This window comes from Glycine max, chromosome 6 (assembly GCF_000004515.6).
Source record: "Glycine max cultivar Williams 82 chromosome 6, Glycine_max_v4.0, whole genome shotgun sequence".
Taxonomy (NCBI): Eukaryota; Viridiplantae; Streptophyta; class Magnoliopsida; order Fabales; family Fabaceae; genus Glycine; species Glycine max.
This window is the reverse complement of record NC_038242.2, coordinates 28,788,905-28,809,845: the sequence shown is the minus strand read 5'-3', so window position 1 is coordinate 28,809,845 and position 20,941 is coordinate 28,788,905. Positions and strand designations below refer to the sequence as shown.

The following is a 20,941-nucleotide window of genomic DNA, read 5'->3' as shown; positions in this document are numbered from 1 at the left end:
TTTTAAGAACACAAGAGTGCATTACATAGCCTCTTTAAATAGTTGCTTAAACATACACTGAATAATTAATTAGATAAAGAGTGCATAACAAAGCCTTATTGAACATAGGCACAAAATATATAAGTTCTGCATCCTAAAAAATTAAACTAATAATCCATTTGTTCCCAAGTCCTCCTTGTCGACTCCCTTAACTGATTCATGATTTTTGTGTTTCATTGGTACTGGCACCTCCTTGAATTCCTGCAGATGTAGTCCCACTTGTACATGAAACATTCTTTTGTTTCTTTGTTACAACATTGGTGGGAGATGTTGTTTGTCTCTTCAAGTTCTGTTAATATTGAACGCAAATATTATAAGAATGGTTAAAGTCACAAACTTTGTTAAATGCAATGGAAAACACATATTAAAGGCAAATTACCTTATTTCCCCCTTTTGGAATGTTCCTATCTGTAGTCGTCTTTCCTTTACATGTCCTTTTGTTGTGATCAATTTTCCCACATTTTTTACAAACAACTAATTTTGACTGTCTTGGGAGCTTGAACCTGTTCGTAGACTCATCATTTCTCTTGTTCCTTGCTTTGTTTGGTCTTCCAAGAGCTCTCCTCATCACTGGTGTTTGTAAAGGAAACCATAAGTTCGATCCATCACTGGTGTAAGCATCACTGATTGTTTCCATCCTTACTTACTACAGAGAACAATTGGCCACCATATTCTCCTTTCAAAAAGCAACCATCCAATCCTATCTAAGGCCTGCAAGTGGTTGCAAATGCACTCTTACAAGCCTCCATGCATACATAGATACGTTCAAACACAAGACCATGAGGAGTTAAGTCACATTTGATCTTCACAGTGTTGTTCTTGTTTTTTTCTATTATCCCAGTAGCATAACTTCTTAAATGTTTATATGATCTCTAGTTGCACCTTCAATTTTTTCCATTGCCCTAACCTTTGTTCTGTATGCATGATCCATAGTCAACCTGAATCCTCATTTTTCTATAGCGTAAGCAATTAAAGCTTTTAACTTCATGTCGAGAGTATGCATTAATAAAGACATGAACCTTTTTGCCACCCAATCAAGTGTAGCTTGGCTGTTTCTGGCAGTTCTAAAGCAACAATGGTCATCTTTGAATGTCACTACGTGCCAATACGTCGCTTGAATGGACTTGCTAACTCGTAAGTAGAAGGGACAACCCTTTTGTTTACAAATTGCAATGACTCTCTTGTTGTCATTTTTTTAACCTTCAGATTCTTCTTAGACATTATAGCAAAGTATTTGATAGCCTCTAGAATTTGTTTCTTATTATTGAATTGCAACCCTACTTCAAACTTTACATCTTCATCATTTTCTAGCACCTTAAAATGAGGAAATCTGACTATTGGAGGACCTTCATCTTCACTTCCATCTGGAGTATCCAACTCATCAGAATATCCATCTTCATCATCAAAATCAGAATTTGTTGAGTCTACTTCATTAGTATCAAATATGGGGTCACTACTCTAACTAAATGTATGAGGGTCCAACCATTTTGTCCAATCCCAGCTTTCTTCGAAGTCATTATCTGAAACTTCACTACAATCACTGCTATTATCATCATCATCATCTCCCTCAGCCTCAACATCATCCTCCACCACACCTTCAACAACAACCTCCATCTCATCTACAACACCAGCCTCATCTTCACCCTGCACCTGAACCTCCACTAAACCTTGTTCATCCACTTGAACCTTAGTCTCATCTTCACCCTTCACCACTATTTCAACTTCCACTCCATCAATTACAACAACCTCATCTCCCTTAAAATCATTCAACTTTTTTTCAGATTTGTCAAACACCCCCCGCCCCCGATCCACATACACTTAAACCACATCAAAGCCAAAAACATCTTCAGCCAATTGCAAAATATCAGAGTCACAATTAAGTGGCTTCAACCCTCTGGAAGAAAAAATTGGGACTACACCACCAAAGAAGACATAAGGGACCACCACAACAGAAAAGAAGCACTAAACACCCCGTGGACCCCAAAACCTTAATAAAAATTCACATTGAAAAACACTCTGTGGACCACATCAACAAACAAACCCAACAAATGGACCACAATTATCCGCCATTATAATATAAAGAAAACTTCAATAAAATAACCTAACTTACTTGCAAACAAAAGGCACTTCCATCTTCCTACGACAATTAACAACGACACTTCATGCACACGAGCACCACCATCAACAATCAACAGCGACACCTCACGCACACGAGATTTCCTTAGGGTTCGCGGTTCCAATTTGGGATTTTCAGGGAGCAAAAGGATTTTTGATATTACCATTCAGGGTTGGGGTAAAAATGTCACTTGGTTAAAAATCGCAAACCGTTTCAGAGTCCTTAGATGTTGACACATGTCAGTCAACGTAAGTTGTTAACGGTCAATGTCCAAATCTGGACTAGGGGACCAAGATTGCGTGATTGGATAAAAAAAAGGAGGACAAAATACATCAATAATTTTAAAGGGTGACCAAAATCGAAATTGGAGATAACTAAGAGGACCAAATTTGTAATTTTGCATTTTTTTAAATTGTTCTAGTAGAAGTTTTCGTTAGGATTTCTACGTCTTTTTCAACTTTTTTCATTATTGATTTATAGAAGTCTTTAATTGATTTATGACTTTGGGTTTGGAAAAAGACAGAGGCTAAGTTTTCTTTACACCATTGGATCTTCTCATTTTTAAATTTATGTCTAAGATTTTCTTTTTCATTTTTCATTTTTTTTTTTCTCTTTTTAGTATTTTTTTCCAAAATTATATCTACCTGACTACCCCCAACCTGTTCCAACCCCATCACCTCCAAATAATCAAATCATGTGCAATCGCCACACCTTCTTCAAACTTGCGCCGCAAGATGGTGACACCGTTGTTATGATGGTCGTTTTTGTCATCAACGAGAATACCTAATGTAGAGCGAGAGGGAAGGAGAATGATCTACGGTTGATCATTCACGTTTGGCTTTGGTGGGTGTGGGGGATGCAATGCATTTAGCTTCGTTGCTTCGGTGATGCAATTTTGTGTTGGCTCATAGTTGTTTCAATGTGGGTTTTGTAGTGGTTCGCAGAGGATTTTGTTAGGGTTTCATTGTGAAATTTGCTTTTGTTCAAGGTGGTGATCTGGTTTTGTGCATGTTTGGCTTTGGTGGGAGCAATAGGGTTTTCCTGTAGTTCGCATTTCACTTTATATTTTGGATTTTCATTGTTGCTTTTGTACCAGTTTCTCAAATTTGAACATTCTTTTTATCTTTTTTGGATTTTTTGTTTTGTGCTTTATTTTCTTCTTTTTTTTTTTCTTTTTCATTGTGTAATTGGTTATATGGATGTTTCTTGTTTCTATGGAAGCCATTGATGGCTTTGACACTTTGCTTGAATGGTGTTGTCGGCTAAGGGAAGCAATGATGTTCCTGACATCAAAGAGAGAGACAACAAAGGATATGGAGATTGAGAGAGAAAGGAGATATCCACGAACAAATTGGGAAAGAAAGATTAAATATGATAAAAAGAAATTAAAAATAACAAAAAAATATCAACCACTGATTTCAAAACCGTCATATCTAACAAACAAAAATTAACTTTCTCACCATGGGGAAATTGTTTAGTTCCCACCATAGCCTCCCTATATAAAAAAAAGGAGAAAGTTGTAGGAATTCTTACGATTTTGACAAGAATAAATGAAAAATTAAAAAAATTCAGAAGTCGATAAAGGTTTTATGACTTATGTAAGCAAAGTTATATTGTCATTTATAACTTAACCCTAAATGGGTATTTATTCGAAATATGTCCTCTTTTGGTAATTTAAAAAAAAAAATTACCCCTTTTTGGTAAAACCCCCGAAATCAAAGTTTGTTGGCAGCGTGTGGAATTTAGGTTATGAAATGGGTGCTTTGGGTGTCATGATAAGAGTGAATGGTAATATTTGTGTCTTTGTTTTTAAAACAATTAGTGGCGGTTTTAAAACTACCAATATGTAAAAATTACTTATTGGCATTTTTAAACTACCATAAAATGTAACACTGTCTCCAATTCATTAATATCATTAACTTTAATTTCGACTGAATTACTTATTTGGAATGCTTTTAAAAATTATAGAACCAAATTGAATTATTTAATAATTAGATGGCTAAATCAAACTTTGAAAATAAATTAGAGGCTCAAAATAGTAATTTAGCCTAATTTATTAAACTGTATCCCAAAAGAACGAACCTTGATAATAGGCTTTCCAATCATTATTATTGTAGCCCAATCAACATAAGGCAAGAACTTGCAGAAAAGACAATCGTAAGGAAATTTCATATACATAAAAGATGAAATCATATGTAGTTGAAATACTTAGTTTATGTTTGGGTTAACGTCAAAATGTACTTTCTTCAAAAAGAGCTTCAATGTATCTTTTTCTGATGACTTTTAGTGTGGGAAACTTCAATATGTCTCCCATTGTGGGAAACTTTTTTTACCGTTCAGATTTATTAATATTTAAATGGAGGGTGCATATTTTTTATCTTTTATTTTGTTTCATTTTATTTTATTCAGTTTTATCTTTCGTTTTCTTCTTTTGTACGTGTTGTTTTTCTTTTTCAGATATGTGATCCACTCTTCGAAAGTTCTTTTATTTCTAGATTGTTATTCACTCTCTGAAAGTGATTCTATTTTTTATATCTGGACTCGTTTCGCATTTATGCAATTGCTTCTTCAATGCAAGATCTGCAAGGTTGACCTTGCCCACTAGCTCCTTCGTGTCATACTCCTCCATATCGACACCACCATTGATGCCATCAACATTAATCAGGTTTTTGAAAGTCATTCAACGTTCACAATTGCGCAAGGCTTGAAACTAACTTCAAAATTATATTGTAAACGTAGGTTGTTCATTGAGTCCTCATCATTCTTTGTGGTTAAGTTAAAAGACATTTATGTCTTAAATACAAATTATAAAATATGTTTGATGTATTATCAAATCATGATTTGTATCTATGCGCTTGAAGTTTTCAAACGATGCACTCAAAAGAAGATCTAATGTATCATTTAAATAGTGCATTTAAAACGCTCATTAATACTCTGTGTCTGAGATTCTTTCATGCAGAAAATATTCTCCTAGGATCTGTCAAAGTCCTATGAAGAATAAATGAAATATGTCTGGAAGATACTAATTCTCATCAAAAGGCACGCTCTATTGTTGTAGACCTGCAATGATGAAAAAAGGGACTTCCCTAATGAAGTACAACATACGTTATCCTATCGGCATAGACTTTGTATGAAGAAGGGACATGCATTTAATGCAAGCATTAAATGCTTCAATAGACTCAAGACTTCAAACGAGCATTAGAGTGAAGAATTTAACCGTTGTCAGACAATGAATACTTGAAGATGAAGGTTATATATTGAAGAAGCTTTGAAGAAACAAGATACAAAGAATCTATGCGAATTATTCTTTCATTCTTTCTTGTAAAGTTTTCTGTAAATTCTTGTAAAGATATAAAGCTCTCAAAACACCTTGTATACATTGAGAGAAAAAACTAAAAGTGTTGAGTGATATATACATCTGTAAGACGGTCATATATTATAGTTAGTGTGTAAACTTCCAACAAATGTTATTGATTTGTTTAGAGCCAACAATGGCTTGGTAGGACAAAGAATATTTGGTTTAAGTCAAGCTTAGGGTAGAACTTGCAAGTGTAAGAGCCAATAGTGGCAATAAACAATACTTGTAACTTTGATGAGTTAGTGGAAACTTGATGGTTGCCAAGAACTAGACGTAGTCTCAGGTTTGAGACGAACCAGTATAATACTTTGTGTGCTTCTCTTTTTTGCTTGAACTGACAAAGGGTTTAGATCTATTTTTAGATTTTATATCCTAATTGTTTTACAAAGAAAATTATTTTTATCATCGTCTAACATAGTTTGATCTCTAAGTGGTCTAGGTCTTTTTACGTTAGACAATAAACGTACCTTTTGTTTTAGAATTTTTTTAAAAATTTCTAAAAACACAATTCAACCTCCTTTCTTATGTTATTTGCTTCTACAGTTTGATATCTAAACTTATTTTCTTGAAAAGTTCAACACCAAGCACTATAGCCCCTACCCTCTTTTTTGAAGAATTGTTAGACAAGATGGAGTAACCATTAAAGGGACTGTTACTGGGACTTAGGTGGTAATCTCTCCAACCACCATTGTTGCTACCTCTGGATGTGCTCTAGATTATCAGACCATGAGCAAAGACTGAGAGAAGGAGATAACCCAGGCAATTATGGACAAGTTGTTCTATGGAAAACCTCACCCAGACAAAGGTGACAAGAAGACTCTCAACACCTTCTTAAGAATAACCAACTTGACCTATAGGTGCAGAATGATCCACGGTGTGTTGTTCAACATAGTCATGCCTATGGTATGTTAGATATAGAGGGAGCAACATGAAGACTAAGTCTTGGAGCTTGAAGAAACTTAAAAATGTTTTGTCTTTTACATGTCCAACTTTCTTGAGTGACATTTTTATTGGTTGATGTTTTGATCGTTGCATTTAAGTCTCTATATTTTCATATGTACATCATGCATCATCCTGTAGGAGTAAGAAGATTGTTTCTAAAGTTAGAAACTTTTTCAGTGCACAAAATTCTTTGTTTTAATCGATTACAAGGCTAATCGTAATCGATTACATAAGTGTTTATAGCTTGTAGAGAGATTCTTGTAATCGATTACATAAGTGTTTATAGCTTGTAGAGAGATTTTCGTATCGACTTAATCGATTACCAGTTAATTGTAATCGATTACTATGTTCAGTTGAGATAGTGATTGGTTTTATAGGAGTCTCTACTTTAATCGATTATCAAATAATCGTAATCGATTACTTTATTCTTAAAAGTGTTCCCAAAAGTGATCAAGAACACTTTAATTGATTGCGTCAAGAATCTAATCGATTACATTGTTCTTGAAAGTTTTCCAGATTTTGGGAAGAACACTTTAATCGATTGAAATGATAATATGATCAATTACTTCTTTGAAATAATCGATTACATTGACTATTTAATCAATTACAGGCAGTTATAACTATTTTCTCTATAAATAATCACCTTGTGTTCTCACTTCTGAGTATAAAGAGTGAAAAGTGCGAGCTAAAATAAGTGAATTAAAGAGAGAAGATTAAGTACTTAGAAAAAGGGCAATTTACAACTTCTAAACTTCATTTTTGAAGATCTCATGGTGAAAAGTAAGTTGTGAGTTTCTCTTGATTTTAAGAAGACACTCATTCTCTCAAGCAAGTTTCTTGCATATGATTGATCAAGTTGTGTCTTGCCTTGACATTGTTTTTTGTGTGTTTCTACACATTGTTATCATATGCATGAATTTATGAAGGCATGCTAGAATAGGTTTTTCTAGTTTGGGTTAAGGGTAAACTTCTCTTAGGCTCTTATTCACAAAGGACCCTAGGGTTAAGTGCCTTAGTCTCTATTTTTTGGTGTAGAAACTAAGATAGATTATGATTGCTTGTAAGAATTCTATATGCATAGTGAAAATCTAATTTAGGTTAGATTAGATAACTGAATTAGCTTCTCTAGAAATAGAGTGAACCAATATAAAAATTAGTGTACATTTTCTCTTGAGCTTATCTTTCTTTCTCATTCTAGTCTTGATCAATTTACTGAAGGTTAAAGAAAATAACTTTTTGAGAAAGAACTTTAACAAAAGATTTTGTGTTAAGGGTGATTGATTAAATATTGGTTTATCAAAAGTTTGTGATATGGTCCTTGGAAAAGAAGGTTTTTTTTTTAACTCGTGTTTTTTAAGTTTGATTTGATTTAGAAACCAATTCCCCTCCCCCCTCTTGGTTTGTGAGTTTCATAATCTTTTTTCAGGATAGGTTCAAGGGACTATGTCAGCTGCAAAGATCATTTCTACATACACAAGATTATGGTAGGTGAGAAGGTGAATTTGCCTAAGATCATCTTCTTCCACTAGATGTAGGCATTCAAGGATAGGTTCAACCCCAAGGTGAAGAAGAATGCTATTCCCCATGGAATGCTTTTCACCTAGATCCAGAGGCTTACTAGAGTGGAGATTTCTTTCATAGAGCCATCATCTAGAGCCTCTCAGTTGAAAGGGGGCTACCTTCGTAAAGATGGGGATTGCTGAAAAATTCCCAGAGTATATGCAAAGGCACATAAAGAAAAAAAAGTGAAGAAGGAGGTTGATGCAATCCTACCCCCAAGGGCATTGGATAGAAGACTCCAAGTAGATTGGGCCAAAGATCCAAGGGAAGGGCCTAGGGTTCTCATGAGCCTTAGGGTAGATTTCGAGCCCATGGACCAAGTATGAGCCCGCTTATCTTTGTAAATATTAGAATAGGTTTTTCCTTCGTTTGGGCCTTGTATTTTGGCCATTCTAGTAGTATAGGGTTTTAGCCTTGTATTTCGGGGCATTTTGAGTAGTCTTTGTAGCAACGACTTTTTTTGTTTTTTTTCATATTTTTTTGGCATAGGGGTGAGCTTAGCTATTATAGGGGGTGTGTAGCTAAGCTCTAGCTTCTCATCTCAAGGAGGTGAGCTTAGCTATTAGAAAGGTGTGTGTAGCTAAGCTCTAGCTTCTTTAAGAATCTTCTTAAGGAAGCTTCTCAAGGAGGTGAGCTTAGTTATGAGAGGAGTGTGTGTAGCTAAGCTCTAGCTTCTCAAGGAAGTTTTCTCAAAGAAACTTCTCAAGGAAGTTTTCTCAAGAAAGCTTCTCAAGGAAGCTACCTAGTCTATAAATAGAAGCATGTGTAACACTTGTTGTAACTTTGATGAATGAGAGTCTTGTGAGACATACTTCAAAGTTCCACTTCTCTCCCTCTTTTATTCCTTCAATTTCGTGCTCCCCCCTCTCTCTTTCTCTCCCTCTTTCTTTTCCTCCATTGAAGCATCCTTCCAAGCTTCTTATCCAAGGCTCATCTTGGTGGTGAAACTCCTTCTTCCATGGCTTATTCCCTAGTGGATGGCACCTCCTCTCACCTCTTCTCCTTTGTCTTTCGCTGCATCTCCATGGTGGAAAATCACCATTAAAAGACATCGTTGAAGCTCAAAGATCCAGCCTCCATAGAAGCCCCACAAGCAATCTTCCATCAGAGGTGATTGAGACTCATTTGTCTAATGCTTATCAGATTGTAGGAACTAAAACTAATCCTTTAGATCTTGAGTTTATAGCGTTTTCTTGACAAACGCAGGGGGAGCAAGCCAAGCCTAGCCAACCCAAACACAAGCTACCCATCAAAAGAAAATATCACCTTCATCTTCTGACCCCCAACCACGATCCTTAACCAAAAAGCAAAGAACCCAACCTCTATTTGACCCTAAAAAGAGAAAAGGTTCAGAATCTGACTCAAACCTTGCGCCCAAGCCCAAAAAGCCTACCATTAGAGTCAAGCCTTTTCCAACCCAACCAACACTTGAACCTTTGCCATCATCCCCTTAACCTGTTCAGAACCCCAAACCTTCCCAAACTACACCAGTCACACAATCTTCTGAGGTAGAAATCAAAAGCCACACCGTCTTCTGAGGTGGAAATCATAGAAACACCTACCCATGTGCCCTCACCTTCCTTAGCCTTTTCTTCCCAATAAATGCCCAAATCTGCTTCACCCTCTCTCAGTAAGGCCGAAGTTGTTGTCATTGCCAAGGCAAAACAACGCTCTCTTGCTAATGCTAAGAGAAGAGCAAGAATAGAGAAGGCCATGAAAATAAAGGCAGAAGTAGAAGTAGCAAAGAAGGTTGTTATTCTTGAAGGACATGCTTCAGAAGAGATTCCTAAAGAAGTTATAATAGAATCTCTAAAGACCATGATAGGAGAAGAGGAGCTCAAAAAGGCAACTGCTAGTGATCAGGTGCTAGAGGAAGTGGTGCTTGATGCTATCATTGTTGTGTTTGAAGACGAATAGCAAAAGGAAGAGTTAGATGCCAAAGTTCAATCAGCCTTGGAAACAAGTGCTGAAATATTTTCTACAATGTCTGTTGAAAGAGACACAAAGCTCTAACCAGCTATAGTGCAAAAAGAAATAACTGAAGAAGAAAGAGAGACTCTAGATGTTGCAGTGATTCAATTTGTCATTGACATTTTATTGCAAGGGTCTAATAATGTTGTTTCAAACTATGTTGAAACAGACATTGGAGTTGAACCCTTGCACTCTCATCTAGTCACAACTGACGATGAAGTTGTTGTTAATGTTCTGCTTGCTCAACCTATGTCAAAAGTTGACATCTCAAGATTGGAAATTATAAATACAATATTATTGCATTTTATGTACCAATTGATGTTCTGATAAACTTGAGTGCCTTTGATATTTTTGCGTTTTGATTCCATGATTTTGATATAATTGTGTGAAATTATTTGAGGGGTTTTACTCCCCATGTTGTGATCATTTGAACCTGTGATTAATGGTAAAATACATGTGCATTGAGATGTGTGTATTGAGTTGAGCTATGAACTGTGCAATCACATAATTGTAAGACCCTTTAAGGGCGACGAGTATTGTGATGAGATCCACTGTGGAAACCCAACGAGTTAAAATGATTTTAAAAACAATTAAGTAGTTGTGTGTATTGCATGGTTCATAGGTAAAGTGTATGTGATTCATGAATTGTGATAACGTGTTAAATTGAGATTAAATCATTGTGATTGAGATCGAATGCGTGTGATAAATTGAATACGTTCGTGATTGTGATGTTGTTTGCATTGAGTTGTGAACTATTTGTACAATCACACGACTTTAAGACCCTTTAAGGACGGTGAGTTAATTATAAGATCTTTAAAAGACGATGAGTTAATTATGACCTTTTAAGGGCGGTGAGTTAATTATAAGATCATTTAAGGGCGGTGAGTTAATGCTAAGACCCTTTAAGGGCAATGAGTTAAAACTATTTTGAGAATAATTGGGGAGTCATGCGTTTTGTACAGTTTATAGATAGAGTTTGTGTGCTAAAATGTTTTCTGGGTTGGACCTAAATCAGGAGGGAGAAGCCCTGACGGTCTCTTCGGAGTGTAGGCCTTGGGGGTCACCCGATTTGAGTGCTCCTTTAAGCCTATGTTGATCCCATATGGTTGAAGCATTCTCGCAAAACACTGACCCTGACTGGTCTTCCTATGATATTACTTAGTGAGAGTTGTCACATTCTGGAATTTCTACCCGGAATTTTGTAAGTATTACATTTAAATAATTATATATATATATATATATATTCTTGGTAGAAATATGTATATTGGGGGAGAAATACACGGGTTAGACTAATTAATGAAGAGTAACACATAACTGGACAGTTATAGATTAATTCGCAATTAATTAGTCTAAAAATTACCGTTTTGCGTGCAACTTATAATTAAACAAAACCAACCTCTGAACCACGCTCAAGGTCTCATTCTGAGCGTTTTGATATATATATATTGCCTACCTTTGAAAACGGGTCCCGACAGGTGCAGAGAAACGCGAAGAACTGAAACCGGAGAGGCGGCACACAAACTGAGGCAGGATTTTAGCATCCCAAAAGGTCCAGTTTTTTTCTTCTTTTATGGCTAAGTATGTGGTCAAGTCAAAGGTAAAGGTGGACCCTTTTTGCTCCAATTAAAAAAATGACATGTGGAATTGCTTTTAAAAAGGAAATGAAAAAGAAAAGAAAAACCATTTTAAAAGCCAAATCTTCTCTCTCTTTCTCCAAAAACTTCCAGCACAACTCTCTCTTTCTTCCTCCACGTTTCTTTTTCATTTTCTTCACCACCATTGTTGTCTCTCTTCAAGCTTCAAATCCCCCTTCATTTCCACACCAAATTGCAAGATAAAGCTATTTTTGGAGTCTAGGAGCCCACCTCTACCTCGTGGGACCTTCAATTTCAGGTAAGGGTGGACTTCTCCTCACTTGAAATCTGTGGGTGTTGGGTTCTTGGGAGCTATAATGGGTAGTTTTACTAGGGTAGTTGTTTGTGAAGGAAATTGTTGTAATTATGCTAAACTTGACATGTTTAATGTAAGCAAAAATGCCCATGTTGATTTAGGGTTCAATAATGATGTTTTGAGATATATGTGTGCTTAAAATGTAGATAGAAAACTGGTAGAGAGGATGGAGAGAGTTAGTTTAGAGTTAAATGTGAGAATGGTAGTGTTGTAGGTGGAAAAATGTGAGATTTTGAGGTTTAGAAAGCCAAATTTGGTGTTAGTGGAAATTTGAGTTTAAAGTGAGTTGATTCTAGTTTAGAATGTCAATTAGGACTTGTAGGAAAGTTTGGTCAGAGCAAATGAGGAAAATTAGTGGCAAATGTGAAAGAAAAAAGTCATCTATAATGTAAATTGAGTGTTGAGAGGTCAAATTTTGAATAGGTGGAGATTTTACCTTAAAATTAGTTTGAGCAAGTCTAATTCAATGTTATAGACTTGATGAAGATGAGAGTTTACCCCAAAATCGCCCAATTTTCATTTTCACCTTTCAAACCTTAAAAATTCACTAAATTTGGTGGGTTTTGGATACCTATAATTTGCTTAACCTTGGTTTGAAGTTTGTTTTTGGCTTGAACATGATTTATACATGGTTTAGGACTTGTAGGATCCAATTTGAGTGGAATTGGATGCATGTAAGTTAGATTTTGAAAATCTACAAAATTATGCAGAAAAGCTGCCCAATTATGCAGCAAATCTGCCAATTATGCAGGAAAAAAAACTGGTTGTGCAGTGCTAGTTTCTACTGTCACAAGAAAGGTAGTATATCTCGTGTTCTAGACATTCTTTAGCAAATCCCGACGGTCAAAACTTAGATTTATGTATTAGGAACCCCCAGTTAAATTTTCAAGGCGATCCAATGGTTAACGAATCGGGGATGAGGACTTTTCTGAGGTATGTTGGTAGGAAAAACTCTGTGGAATTCGAATGAATCTTGTGTAAAGATTTCTGTCTCCACTCTATTTTTTTTTCCAAGGTAGTTTCATGTCAAATGGAATTGATTTGACATTGTGAAGGCTTGGAGGGGTTGATGGGGACCCGGTGCTGAGAGGAACAAGGAGAAAGGCTACATACGTGTACGTGAGCTCAATTTAAAGGTGGACAACTGGGGATGATGTGCTTATGCCTGAGCTTGTGGAAATGGGATATGTGTTTTGTGTCATCGCCCGATCGCCACCTAGTACCACATATGACGGGTGCCCCATAACCCAATAAGCCATGTGTGAGAAAGCGTGGAAGAGTCAGTCTTCTAACTTTTATTGGTTGAGCACAGAGCGGTACCTGAGGATATGTCGCGGGGGTCAGAAGACCTTGGAGACGTCAGGTGGGGTGCTATTGCCCAAAACCAAGCTTGGTCAATCCCAACCCAACCCGGGCATAGTCAGCCAGTGAGAACCTGTGACGTACCTCAGCAGGCGAGCTCCTGGCAGTCAACCAATAAAGGAACAAAAGTCCACGAAGCAGGGAGGCTTGTGTGGCGACTGACTAGCTATCTATCTTGTGTTTTTTATCTGAAAAATTCCCTCTGGTAATCGATTACAAGACATTGTGTAATCGATTACAGGGTTTAAAAATTGAAACAGAACGTTCAGTAGCTGCAGGTAATCGATTACCATTTGTGTGTAATCGATTACACAGTGTTATATGCTGCTGGTAATCGATTACCATTTATGTGTAATCGATTACACAGTGTAAATTTTAAGTTCCAATGTGCAATGACTGTTGTAATTCGTTTTTGGACACTGATAATCGATTACATACTTCAGTAAAGTCCTCATCCCCGATTCGTTAACCATTGGATCGCCTTGAAAATTTAACTGGGGGTTCCTAATACATAAATATAAGTTTTGATCGTCGGGATTTGCTAAAGAATGTCTAGAACACGAGATATACTACCTTTCTTGTGACAGCAGAAACTAGCACTGCACAACTAGTTTTTTTTCCTGCATAATTGGCAGATTTGCTGCATAATTGGGTAGCTTTTCTGCATAATTTTGTAGATTTTCAAAATCTAACTTACATGCATCCAATTCCACTCAAATTGGATCCTACAAGTTCTAAACCATGTATAAATCATGTTCAAGCCAAAAACAAACTTCAAACCAAGGTAAAGCAAATTATAGGTATCCAAAACCCACCAAATTTAGTGAATTTTCAAGGTTTGAAAGGTGAAAATGAAAATTGGGTGATTTTGGGGTAAACTCTCATATTCATCAAGTCAATAACATTGAATTAGACTTGCTCAAACTAATTTTAAGGTAAAATCTCCACCTATTCAAAATTTGACCTCTCAACACTCAATTTACACTATAGATGACTCCTTTCTTTTACATTTGCCACTAATTTTCCTCATTTGTTCTGACCAAGCTTTCCTACAAGTCCTAATTGACATCCTAAACTAGAATCAACTCACTTTAAACTCAAATTTACACTAACACCAAATTTGGCTTTCTAAACCTCAAAATCTCACACTTTTCCACTTACAACACTATCATTCTCACATTTAACTCTAAGCTAACTCTCCCCATCCTCTCTACCAATTTTCTATCTACATTTTAAGCACACATATATCTCAAAACATCATTATTGAACCCTAAATCAACATCGACAGTTTTGCTTACATTAAACATGTCAAGTTTAGCATAATTACAACAATTTCCTTCAGAAACAACTACCCTAAAGCAATAACCTAGTAGAACTACACATTATAGCTCCCAAGAACCCAACACCCATAGATTTCTAGTGAGGAGAAGTCCACCCTTACCTGAAATTGAAGGTCCCACGAGGTAAAGGTAGGCTCCTAGACACCAAAAACAGCTTTATCTTGCAATTTGGTGTGGAAATGAAGGGGGATTTGAAGCTTGAAGAGAGACAACAATGGTGGAGAAGAAAATGAAAAAGAAACGTGGAGGAAGAAAGAGAGAGTTGTGCTGGAAGTTTGTGGAGAAAGATAGAAGATTTGGCTTTTAAAATGGTTTTTCTTTTCTTTTTCTTTTTCTTTTTAAAAGCAATTCCACATGTCATTTTTTTAATTGTAGCAAAAAGGGTCCACCTTTACCTTTGACTTAACCACATACTTAGCCATAAAAGAAGAAAAAAAACTAGACCTTTTTGGATGCTGAAATCCTTCCTCGGTTTGTGTGTCGTCTCTCCAGTTCCAATTCTTCGTGTTTCTCTGCACCCGTTGGGGGCTGTTTTCAAAGGTAGGCAATATATATATATATATATATATATATATATATATATATATATATATATATATATATATATATATATATATATATATATATCAAAACGCTCAGAATGAGACCCTGAGCGTGGTTCAGAGGTTGGTTTTGTTTAATTATAAGTTGCACGCAAAACGATAATTTTTAAACTAATTAATTGTGAATTAATTTATAACTGTCCAGTTATGGGTTACTCTTCGTTAATTAGTCTAACCCGCGTATTTCTCCCCCAATGTATATATATATTTAAATGTAATACTTACAAAATTCCAGGTAGAAATTCCAGGATGTCACAATACTCTCACCCTTTAAGGAATTTCGTCCCCGAAATTAACTACTCTAGGAACAAACTTGGGTACAACTCTCACCCTATCCTCTAACTCCCAGGTTGAATCACCCTCGTCGGATCCCCACTGCACTTTCACCAACGCGATCTCTTTACCTCTCAGCGACTTCATTCTTCGATCAGTAATCTTCTGAGGTTGTGCTTTATAGGTGAGGTTATCCTTCACTTGTACTTCGTCCAGTGCAAGTACATGTGATGGATCCGGGTTGTATCGTCTCAGTTGAGAGACATGAAACACAGGGTGCAGATTCGATAAGCTCGGAGGTAGAGCGATCTGATAGGCTGCAGGCCCAACCTTCTTTAAAATTTGATACGGACCCAGATACTTGGGCGTCAACTTCCTAGATTTGAGAGCTCTCCCAACTCCAATTACAAGAGAAACCTTCAAAAACACATGTTCTCCTTCTTGAAAATCTAATGGTTTTCTCCTTTTGTCATAATAGCTCTTCTGCCTATCCTGGGATGCTTTTATTTTCTCTCGAATTAATTTCACTTGTTCGGTAATTTGTTGTAGCATTTCAGGCCCAAGAAGTACTGCTTCCCCATTATCGTACCAACAAAGAGGAGTTTTGCACTTCCGCCCATATAGAGCTTCAAAAGGAGCCATACCAATGCTGACCTGGTAGCTGTTGTTGTAAGTAAATTCAATCAATGGCAAACATTCCATCCAACTGCCTTGTTGCTCTATAATACACGCTCGGAGTAGATCTTCTAGAGTCTGAATGGTTCGCTCAGTCTGACCATCTGTTTGGGGATGATAAGCTGAACTGAGCTTCAGCTTTGTCCCCAATGCTTCATGCCGACTTGTCCAAAATCGCGAGGTAAACCTCGGGTCCCTGTCTGATACGATACTGGAAGGAATTCCATGTAACCTTACTACTTCTTTGATGTACAACTCTACTAACTTCTCCATTTTATATTTCATATTTACCGGAATAAAATGAGCAGATTTGGTGACTCGATCTACTATGACCCACACAGCATCATGTCCACGACTCGTCTTGGGTAAACTAGATACAAAATCCATAGATATGCTCTCCCATTTCCATTCCGGAATTTCTAGTGGCTTTAATTCTCCTGATGGTCACTGGTGCTCAGCTTTGGCCTTTTGACATGTCAAACATTTTGCTACATATTCAGCTACATCTTTCTTCATGTCATGCCACCAAAAACTTCTCTTCAAATCTTGGTACATCTTAGTCATCCCTGGATGGAAACTAAGACGGCTTTTATGTGCTTCTTCCAAGATCTTAACTTTCAAATCATCTAATGGCGGTACACATATCCTCCCCTTGAATCTAATTAACCCAGTTGTATCCTTTTTAAACTCCACATCCTTATCTCCCATTGCATCTAACACTTTGTCTTGCAGAAACTGGTCATCCTTTTGAGCCTCGCGTATGTGATTTACGAATTCATTGGTGATTTGCAACGCTCCCACAAATAGGCTCTTGGGTCGCATCTCGATTGCTAGATTTAGATCTCGGAATTCCTCTATCAATCTCTGTTCCAGAATCATCATGGCCGCAACATATAATGATGAGAATCATGAAACTGGCCAAATACAGGCTAAAGGCCCAAGTGGAGAAGAACGAAGGCCCAAGTGGAGAAGGACAAAGCCCCCGAGTGGAGAAGGATGAAGGCCCAAGTGGAGAAGGATGAAGGCCCAGAGGCAGAGACACTATCAAGACTATTAATTGTTGCTGAAGGCCCAAGTAAAATATGTTTTTTAGTTATAATTTTTATTTATTATAATTTTGACCCAAACTATTTAGAAGGCCCATGTCTATTTTTATCTTTTAGTTCAAATACACTATAAGTATTGGTTTTTGTTTTGAATAAAAAAAACTTTTGGCATTTTGATAAAATTTGGTGAGAGTTTCTCTCTGGGTTCCTTGTTGAACCAATTATCAGACTTATCAAGGTAATCCTTGTGACGTCTACCCAGACTTATCTTCCTTCATTGGAAGTGGCGTCTACCCAGACTTATCTTCCTTAACCGGAAGTGGCGTCTACCCAGACTTATCTTCCTTCACTGGAAGTGGCGTCTACCCTGACTTATCTTCCTTCACTGGAAGTGGCGTCATCCAAACCTTCGTAGCCTGTATCAAATGATCCGCCCCGTAAGATTCACATCATCTGGTATCAGAGCTTCGGCTCTTGATACAGGTTCTATCTTATCCTATTATTTTTCTTTGTAATTTGTCCTGGTTCGTGTTTTGTCCTTGTTCTGTTATTTGTTTTTCTTGTTTGCGTCTTATTGCGTTCTTGTTTGTGTCTTTGTTTCGTTCTTGTTCTTGTCACGTTTGTGTTCTTGTTGTTGTTCTTGTTTCTAGTGTCTTTCAGACTTTGTGTCAAAAAAAAATTGTTTGGGTTCTGTTTCAAGTAAAAAAAAAAAGTTGCAGAAATTTTGAAAAAAAAAAAAGAAGAAAAGAAGAAAGAGAAAAAAGAGAAAGTGGGTGTTTGATCTTTGAACACGAAATTAAGGCAGTTAGAGGCTTTTTTTTGGCAGAAAATCGTGTACCAAATCCCCTTATCTAGATTCTCCTCTGAATTCTGAGCGTTTTGATATATAGTGGGCCTCAAACGGACAACCGTAACAAAAGTTATGAGCATTTGAAGTTTAATTGTCATATCTGTTATCTTATCTATTATCCTATCTGTTATCTTATTTGTTATCATATCTGTTATCCAAATTAAATCTAATTTGTTATCCAAATCTGATCTATTATCCAAATCAAATCAAATCAAATTTTTTATCCAAATCAGATTTGTTATCCAAATCTAATCTGTTATCCAAATCAAATCCAATCTGCTATCCAAATCAAGTCCAAGTTATTATCCCAAATCAAATCTGTTACTCTGATAATTATATTGTCTTTCCTTTTATTTTATATTACCTTGTGTGTCTAATTCGATCCATCCAGGAACTTAAGAGGGAGTGAGTGGTAAAAGGCAAGAGTGAAAACATCACACAAAAGCCTATATTGAGAGCATCAAACACGAGTGAACTACCATTAAAGAGAGAAACACGTGAGTAGAGTGTGGTGAGGTCCTGAATTTTTTTTAATTTACTGCAAAATTCTTTGTTCCTTAATCATGGCAAGAGCTGGTGACAATGGTGGTGTATATCATCAACTGGACGAATCTCAACGCTTATTTCTGGACGTGTGGACTACACAAATGCAACATTTGTTGAACCGTAACAAAGAAAAGCCCTACAGACGAATAGTCAAATCTTCCTCGTTTACTCTTAAACCTCTATCCCCTAGAGAAGTGTGTGATGACCAAATCAGAATGAGAGAAAAGAGAGAACAAGAGAAAGAAAATAGTGAGGCACCACAAAGGAATATGAAAAAGAAGAGTGATACACCCGAGGAAAAGAGTGATACACATAAGAGAGAGAGTGATACACATGAGAGAAAATTTAATTATTTTGTAGAGGCGAGTGAAGTGAGGAAAGTGTTACCTGCTCATGAACCACTCAATCTACAGTATTGCAAAGACAGTAAAATTTCTACTGATAATTCTAATGAGTTTACTATTTCTATTTCTCCTAGTGTTCAACCCTTATTGTAGGAATTTAAAAATGTCTTTCCTAAGGAGATTCCTCATGGACTGCCACCTTCAAGAGGCATAGAACATCAAGTTGATCTCCTCCCCGGAGCTTCATTGCCTAACAGGCCAACTTACAAAAGCAATCCCCAAGAGACTCAACGTAAGGATGCACATGCCAAAGTTCAGTATGTGAAAAGATTGTATGACCAAGTGAAGGTGCAAATTGCAAAGAAGAATGAAAGTTATGCCAAGCAAGTCAACAAGAAAAGGAAGGAAGTGGTACTTGAATCCGATGATGATCCTAGACATTTGAGGACAAATGTTTTCCAAGAAGGAGGGAATGATGAGAATCATGAAACTGGCCAAATACAGGCTAAAGGCCCAAGTGGAGAAGAACGAAGGCCCAAGTGGAGAAGGACAAAGCCCCCGAGTGGAGAAGGATGAAGGCCCAGAGGCAGAGACACTATCAAGACTATTAATTGTTGCTGAAGGCCCAAGTAAAATATGTTTTTTAGTTATAATTTTTATTTATTGTAATTTTGGCCCAAACTATTTAGAAGGCCCATGTCTATTTTTATCTTTTAGTTCAGATACACTATAAGTATTGGTTTTTGTTTTGAATAAAAAAAACTTTTGGCATTTTGATAAAATTTGGTGAGAGTTTCTCTCTGGGTTCCTTGTTGAACCAATTATCAGACTTATCAAGGTAATCCTTGTGGCGTCTACCCAGACTTATCTTCCTTCATTGGAAGTGGCGTCTACCCAGACTTATCTTCCTTAACCGAAAGTGGCGTCTACCCAGACTTATCTTCCTTCACTGGAAGTGGCGTCTACCCTGACTTATCTTCCTTCACTGGAAGTGGCGTCATCCAAACCTTCGTAGCCTGTATCAAATGATCCGCCCCGTAAGATTCACATCATATAAGGACTTCCGGCTCAGTGCATCGGCTACTACATTAGCCTTTCCTAGATGGTAGGAAAGACCAAAGTCATAATCCTTGAGGAACTCCATCCATCTTCGTTGCCTCATATTGAGTTCCTTCTGATCGAACAAGTATTTGAGGCTCTTGTGATCGCTGAAAACTTCAAAACGAGTGCCATATAAATAGTGCCTCCAAATCTTTAAGGCAAAGACCACAACTGCTAGTTCCAAGTCATGGGTCGGATAGTTAACTTCATAAAGGCGCAATTGGCGTGAAGCATAAGCCACTACCCTTCCCTCCTGCATCAATACGCACCCTAAGCCTTGCCCGCTCGCATCGCAATACACTTCAAATGGTCTCTTAGGGTCAGGCAAAATCAACACTGGAGCTGTTGTTAATCGCCTCTTCAACTCTTGGAAGCTTTGCTCACATTTCTCATTCCAGACAAACTTCTCATTCTTACGAGTTAGTTTAGTTAGGGGTAGTGCTAATTTAGAAAATCCCTCAATGAATTTCTTATAATAGCCGACCAACCCCAAGAAACTTCGAACTTCTGTTGGAGTTATCGGTTGTTGCCACTCCATAACCGATTCCACTTCAACCGGGTCCACCGCAACCCCATCTTTAGAAATCACATGCCCCAGGAACTGCACTTTCTCTAACCAAAATTCACATTTCGACAGTTTGGCGAACAATTTCCTATCCCTCAGGATATGCAACACAATTCTCAAGTGTTTTTCATGCTCCTTATTCTTCGAATACACTAGGATATCATCAATGAACACAACCACGAACTGATCTAAGTAATCATGGAATATACAGTTCATATAGTCCATGAAGATAGCCGGAGCATTAGTCACTCCAAATGGCATGACTAAATACTCATAATGTCCATACTGAGTCCGAAATGCA

The 20,941-nt window shown here is 37.0% G+C and overlaps 1 protein-coding gene, 1 long non-coding RNA gene and 1 other non-coding gene across 3 annotated transcripts; all 3 read right to left on the bottom strand.

Moving 5' to 3' along the window:
* LOC106798949 (uncharacterized) lies at positions 1 to 8,873 on the bottom strand. Its single transcript, XR_001388738.3, has 2 exons — positions 419 to 8,873; positions 1 to 328 (listed from the first exon to the last, which is right to left on the bottom strand). It is a non-coding gene; the product is annotated as an uncharacterized lncRNA (long non-coding RNA).
* Positions 8,874 to 11,379: 2,506 nt separating this feature from the next.
* Positions 11,380 to 11,515, bottom strand: MIR10421 (microRNA MIR10421). Its single transcript, NR_161690.1, has one exon. It is a non-coding gene; the product is annotated as a microRNA MIR10421 (primary transcript).
* Positions 11,516 to 14,673: 3,158 nt separating this feature from the next.
* Positions 14,674 to 17,070, bottom strand: LOC121174999 (uncharacterized). The gene is made up of 3 exons (XM_041016148.1): positions 16,856 to 17,070; positions 15,571 to 16,174; positions 14,674 to 14,739 (listed from the first exon to the last, which is right to left on the bottom strand). The coding sequence occupies exons 1-3, from the start codon at positions 17,068 to 17,070 to the stop codon at positions 14,674 to 14,676; spliced, it is 885 nt and encodes a 294-aa protein (XP_040872082.1).
* Positions 17,071 to 20,941: the final 3,871 nt, after the last annotated feature.